Below are 6,775 nucleotides of genomic sequence, written 5' to 3'. Positions count from 1 at the left end.
TGCAGGTACACCCCCCTTTTTCACTCCTCGAAGATCCAGTTCCGAGCAGCCCGTGACGATCCTTCTGATCAGGTACGATCAATATATATTCATTATCTTTTTATTTACTTATAGCAAAAATAAAAATATTGGAAAGTTGCATTAAAATAAAAATTTAATTTTTAAATTATATTAAAGCTGTTAATTTTACTAATCTGCTGTTTTAAACAACAAAAAAGATTAATTTAAATTTTTTAATATATTAAATCAATTAAATTTTCAAAAAAAAAAAACAGGTTCTTTTGATATTTTAATTTTTTTACTAAATAATTAATGATTACTTATTATATTTATATAATTTATTTACGGTTTAATTTGTCAGTTAAGAATTATTCAAAATTTATTAATTAACCATGAATACAGGTAAAGTAAACGTTATTCAAATGTTTAACGCTTAATTGAAATCTCCGCTATTTGTTTCGCTTCCCTCGGTTCTCTTCTTCCTCACTGTTCCACCTCACCATTTTCCTTCACGTGAAATCAATGAAATTCAAAAGCTAAATTACTCTCAAACCCTAATACTACTCTTCAACTAATGGCCACCGCAGCTTTCAAATCCACCACCAAGAGAATCCCCGTCGGAGCTTCCTCCGGCGACGACTCCCGCGCCTCTTCCTCCTCCCTCCACCACCGCCGCTCTCGGAGCCTCAGTCGACCTGCTCGTCCTCCCTCCTCACGCGATTCCGACTCTGATCTCGCCGCTCCTAGAGGCAAGTTCGTTAACACTGTTAGAGGCTCTGGCTTCCCGGAGATTAGCCTTGACGATCTCGCTATTGAGTTTTTTGATTCTGCGAACCGAGGTCGCGTTAATTCTAGAAGCTCGGAGTCGGAGACGTCGTCGTCGGTGAGAAGAGGGAGGTCTGTTTCGAGGAGGAGCTCCGGTGTTGGGGAGGATAGAAGGAGTAGTATTGGTGGCGGAGGAAAAACGAGCTCCGATGCTAGTTCGAGAAGAAGGAGATCGGTTTCAGTTGTTAGGTGTCAAATTAGTGATTCTGAGGTAACGATTAATGGATATTCGGTTTTTTCATCATTTGAATTAGTGTTTTTGATTTTTATTTTTGATTTTCAATTTTCGATGTTCCATTTTGAAATTTGAATTTCTTGTTGTGTCAAATTTCAATGTGCATTTTTTCATTTAAAGCACTATTAATTAATTATTACATTATTACATATTTGTGCTGATAAAATTAATCTATTTAATTTTTCTATTAGTTTGTATGTTAAGCATACCAGAAAAGTTAGTTAACCATTAATTAACAAGAAGCATCTAACTAAATGGCTGAGCTGGATTTGGTTATTGTGATGAGCTGGGTTTAGTTGGACCGGTGGAGTCTGATAATAGAGTGAATATTTTATTTCTATAATGATTGAAAAAGAGAAATGATAGCAACACATGATCAATTTCCTCTCTATTAATGGGTGAAATTCGAGTGTTTCCCAAATTCTACCAATTAGGAAATAAATCCCTCTAAACAGAGATTAAGACCTACATGATATTGTGGATTTTGACCCGATTTTATCTTGTCAATGAATAACAAAATGCGGTACTGTTAGTAACAGAGAAAGAAACATCTAGTTTTGAGTATATCAACTGTCTCTGTTCGCACTTTAGCAAGTTAAATATCAGCTATAGTGGTGATGTATCATGGACGAAATTGAAAAATAAGTAAATAACTATTGTTCTGCAATACGCTATTTAGTAACAAGTATTCTCTAGTAGCAGGTTATAGTGGCGCTATAGTGTAGAGGAATTTGAACAACTAACTATTATTCTACGGTACTCTTCTTAGAACAAAATATTCTCAAATAGCGGCTATAGTGGTGCCATAGCATTTTTGCGTAGCTGATTTTTCACAAACTTCTATTTTCTGCTAAGATTGAGAACAGTGACTTTATTAAATAATCTTATAACTGAAAATGGGGAAGAATCCCCTTTTATCATAAACAAAAACAGCACTTTGAGGGTCTGCCTTCCTCTCAATGGCAAAATGCTCTATTGCTCTCAAATGATAAGATGAAATAATTCCCTTTCTAATCCTCCTCTCTATTTATAGGCAGCCTGTCTTATATGGACCAACACTATCTCTCGAAGTAACTACTAACTACCCATTAACTAATTAACTAACTAATCAACTGCTTAACAATAGCAGACCTATGACCAACAACTAAGTTTTTTATGATTCCTTTAAGCATATTAAAATATAAAATATTATGATGTATTTATGTGTGTGCATATCTTGCATGATACAGAGTGACCTGGATCGTTCTCAGAATTCTAAAAGTCGGGCAAATTTGAAAAATATTGATATTGGGAACAAGGTAATGCATAAGCCAGTTGCTTCGGATCAAAGACAAGTGCTGAAAAAGTCCCTTAGTCAGAAAGATTTGAGATCATATGATGGCTACTCTGTAAGTGTCATAGCTGTCTGGATTCTGTTAAATTTGTCTTTGTTTGTCTCACTGTAATGCTTGTAGTAGTAATTTTTGATGTTGACAGGATACAAAAAACTAGAAAAATAATAGTTAGAGGTGAAATGCAACGTGATTTAGTATTTTATCATTGTTTGTGTACCAATAACCCCTGCCCTTGCTCGATAATAAAAGGGATGTCTCCCCTCCAACACAATTCACATTGCAGAAAAATCTAACATGTTGAAGTTGGTATTTGTGAGTTTGTTTGAAGTCCCACATTGCTTAGGTTCCCGGACTGTTGGGTGTATAAATATGTGAGGACAACCTCACCTCTTGAGCTAGCTTTTGAGGTTGAGATCCAAGCATATTTAACATAGTATCAGAGCCGGGTTAAGGACTTTGTGAGTTTGTTTGAAGTCCCACATTGCTTAGGTTCCCAGACTGTTGGGAGTATAAATATGTGAGGACAACCTCACCTCTTGAGCTAGCTTTTGAGGTTGAGATCCAAGCATATTTAACATAACAAATAATGGGTTTCTATAGAAACCAACTGATATATAAAAGAAAATAAGGAAAATTCCTTGGAATTATAGATTAAATCGTAGAACTTCGAGGTTCTGCACCTCCCAATGCCAAAATGGCCCCTTTTCCTTGTCAAACTTCATGATGATCAACTCCTCAATTTCTTCCCCTATGTATTTGCAACCTAAGCACTTTGAAATTTGAATTGATTTAATAATATAAACTTCGAGGTTCTGCACCTCCCAATGCCAAAATGGCCCCTTTTCCTATCAAACTCCACGATGATCAACTCCTCAAATAATACCTTGTCCTCAAGGTGAAATAATTACACGGTAGGAAAAATGTATCTTTCCGCTTAGGATTGCCCCCACTTTAAATAGTACACCTGCAATTAAGGTGAAAATTCCAACACCCCCTCACACTTGGGCCTCAATGAGCCCGTAGCGTGGACGATGTGTGAAGCCCAACAACGGATCTAGCCTCAATGAGCAACAACGGATCTAGCCTCAATGAGCCCGTAGCATGGATAATGTGTGAAGCCCAACAATGGATCTAGGATAGGCTTTGATACCAACTCGGAATTTGAGTTGGACCTAACTCATCCCTACAAAACCGGCTTGTAAGGTGAGGATTGCACCCACTTATAAACATAACACGGGCCATATCTCTTAGCAATGTGGGACTAAATTCACCCCTTCAAACCCATCACAATGAAGGTGTTAGCGGCTGCAATTAAGACAACCAAATGCCGCAATTAAGGTTACTAGAGGCGGTCCGCAACTAAGGCGACTAGGAACGGACCGCAATTAAGGAGGAAATTCCAACAAATATGAAAATTTTCTCCTTGTTCAAATTTGCTTGCTGCCAACGGCCCTCTAGTGAACGATTGTTGGGGCAACGGCGACACCGGCGGTGGAACTTTCTCATTCCAAGACTTTATATTAGGAATATCAGCAAACACTGCCGTGCCGATGTCTGGTGATTTCGAGAATGGAGGTTGTTGGTCTAACTATTTTGGTAGTGGCCTCTCATTTGGTTTTTCAATCTCTATTGAGTCAGTTTCTGACCCAAATTTCTTGAGGATTGCATCTTTAAAATTTTTCCATGTGGAACTTGGATTGACCGAAATCCATAATTGGTACCATGTGACGACTCTACCACTCATCCATTGCGCAATTTTTGGTATTTTATCTTCTTCTTTACGTACACCTCCTGCATCAAAATATTTTTCAACCTTGATCATTCATTCAGCAGCATCCCTTCCTTCAAAGATTGGTATTTTTAGTTGCAACTCTTTGAGTTATCTTCTCCAAGCTCTAATTTCTTTCAATACTTCATCAACAAGATCGAGTGAGTATTCCTTCTATTCTTGATGACAACTCCATTTTTTTTCAGTTTTTTTCTTCCTCTCCCAGATCAAAGTCTAACAGTTACATGACTGAGGAGTCTAACAGTTTCTTCTGTAAATCACCCAACTTCATGTTCTTTGCTGTTTAGTTGAAATTTTTCACTTTTTACTGTCAAACATTGTATTTTAGTTAACCCGTGGTTTTGTCTATGAATTTCAGAGTCATTCTTCAGTTCTCACTGATGACGAAGGAGCAAGTGCCCACTTCAAAAAAAGTGGAAGTGAGAAACTACGAGCAGTTCATTCACATAAGAAGGTTGATCCCTTGTGTAATTAGTGGCTGAATTGTATGAATTTCACTTCTATAATTTTCTTGTTTTAAATAATCTTCAGGGTGGACTTGTTGACATGGCTAATGAAACTTCCACTTTTAAGGCGGCGGGGAAATCAAGGGCCTCCCCGTTGTCCATGAGTGATAGGTTGCTGTCAGATAATTCTGATGCTGTTCAGGCGGTTTCTTCGGTCAGAAGGAGCTATGAATCTGAATTGGAACAGGTGTTAGAAGTTAATAGTTATTTTGATGAAATATTATCTCTTTCATGTTTTAACGTTTGCATTTTTAATAGAGTAGTGTAAAATTCTGAATAACAGTGACCTCTGACTGCATAATGTTCTAATAAAATGTTTCTCTAGTTGTTTTTTCTTGGGGTTGTGAGTAAGGGTGGAGCTGCTTAACGAAACCATTTATTAATTTTCATTTAAAATTACAGTCAGAGAAAAGAAAACAAGATTTGTTAGCTGAGATTGTGTTTGAGGAGCAGCGAGGCAGACAACTTTCCAAGATCGTTAATGAATTGAGTCCTCCTAAAAAGAGCAATTCTATAGCAGAACCACCAAGAGTCAGGAAGGTGCAATGCCTCTACTTTTCTGACAATAGTTTCCTTGTAATTTGAATAAACCATTTTTTTTGTCCGTGTGAAGGAAAAGGAAAAGGAAAAGCTTAAGGGTTATTTTTGTTTTAAGCCGTGTTTTCATTTTATTTTCCAGAAAAGTAATGACAGAAACAGAATGTCTATGCGGTTAACTGAGGAGGCTGAGAGATATATCGAGGATTTCATTTCAAATGTTGAAGATACGGATATTTCCTCACTTGATGGAGAAAGGAGTGACACAAGCTCTTCCATTGGAGGATTGATAAAACCAGAAACATTTTACAGTCCACCATTGCCTAGACCTCTTCCTGTTTTGATGGATGGGGTGACATTACCATGGTTGCAATGGGAAACAATTAACGATGCTACACCTAGGACAACCCTGAATAAGGCACTTTTAACATTGACTCCGAATACTGCAACTGCAAGTTCCACTCAGGTTATCACTGAACTATTAAATAGTTTTCAAATGAAATGTGTTCGGGATCTCATTTAGATTAATATTAACATACCTTCACATGCACACTTTTATTGATTGCTAAAATCACAAGTCTTGGAAAATTACAATGAACTGTTTAATCATTGTCATAAACTCTGGTTATTTGCTGATATACAATTACATTATCTGGAGGCTGTTGTTCCATATTTTACTATAGGTAGTTTCTAATTTTCTCATTTACATGACTCATTGAAATTCATTCATGTCACAGGATAATTCGAAAGATCAAAGTAACCAATCTATCAGCAGTCGTGGGAGCTGGAGCCCTGATTACCTTAAGGACTATATCGGAAAGGATGTATACAGTAAACTTGGAAAAGTTTATAGTAATCCAGACCAGTCATCCTTAGCTGAATCAAAAGGATTGAGATATGATATCGATGAGTATCTCAAAGTTAAAAGCAGTGAAGATTTTCTGACTGAAAGACTGAAGCAACAGCAAAGAATTAATTCAGGCTGTCTCCTGTTATGTAACATAAGATTATTTTAGTGTACAAATAATTACCAAACAATTGATCTAGCTATGTCACCACATGTATTTGAAGACAAACATGTTATAAACGACTAGCATCATAATTCATTAGTGCAAGCTTTGTCATCTTGGTTCAGTTTGTTGGATTTTTTAGTTGCCTGCAATAGTCGATATCTTTGTAGATAGCATTATTTCTACAGAGCCCCTCTGTTACCTGACACAATATTTATGTAGAAATTTAAGAACGTACAGTACTACGTTATAATTCCCACTAAAATTTTCTCTTTCTTCAATTTTTTTTTTTTTTTTGAAGAAGAAGATTATTTGTTATTTTGATAAATATGGAAAGAAAAGTTATAAACGACTTTGTTGTATTATTTTCATCCTCATCATAATCAAGTACTATACTTCCAAAATATATGTGATTCCCAAGAAAAAGTATGAATCTCTCAGGGCAGTTTAAATTGCTCTAATCAAGTATGTACTTCCAAAAAGTAAAATATATGTGATTTAAGTTGCATTTGACAAACAAAGCCTAAATATTTTTGACA

General features: G+C 36.3%; 1 protein-coding gene across 2 annotated transcripts; it reads left to right on the top strand.

Annotated features, from left to right (window-relative positions):
• Positions 1–430: 430 nt before the first annotated feature.
• LOC131662076 (uncharacterized) lies at positions 431–6,350 on the top strand. Of its 2 annotated transcripts, none has more exons than XM_058931765.1 (7): positions 431–1,036; positions 2,290–2,448; positions 4,542–4,637; positions 4,757–4,876; positions 5,092–5,229; positions 5,369–5,692; positions 5,964–6,350. In XM_058931765.1, exons 1-7 carry the CDS (start codon positions 575–577, stop codon positions 6,240–6,242), a joined length of 1,578 nt encoding a protein of 525 aa, XP_058787748.1. In that variant the 5' UTR covers positions 431–574; the 3' UTR covers positions 6,243–6,350. The 2 variants fall into 2 exon arrangements, with proteins under 2 accessions (XP_058787748.1, XP_058787747.1); XM_058931764.1 differs by having other exon boundaries at positions 4,715–4,876.
• Positions 6,351–6,775: the final 425 nt, after the last annotated feature.

The sequence above is a fragment of the Vicia villosa genome, linkage group LG3 (genome assembly GCF_029867415.1).
Source record: "Vicia villosa cultivar HV-30 ecotype Madison, WI linkage group LG3, Vvil1.0, whole genome shotgun sequence".
Lineage (NCBI taxonomy): Eukaryota > Viridiplantae > Streptophyta > Magnoliopsida > Fabales > Fabaceae > Vicia > Vicia villosa.
The sequence above is the reverse complement of the archived record's forward strand: the minus strand, read 5'-3'. Positions and strand labels throughout refer to the sequence as shown.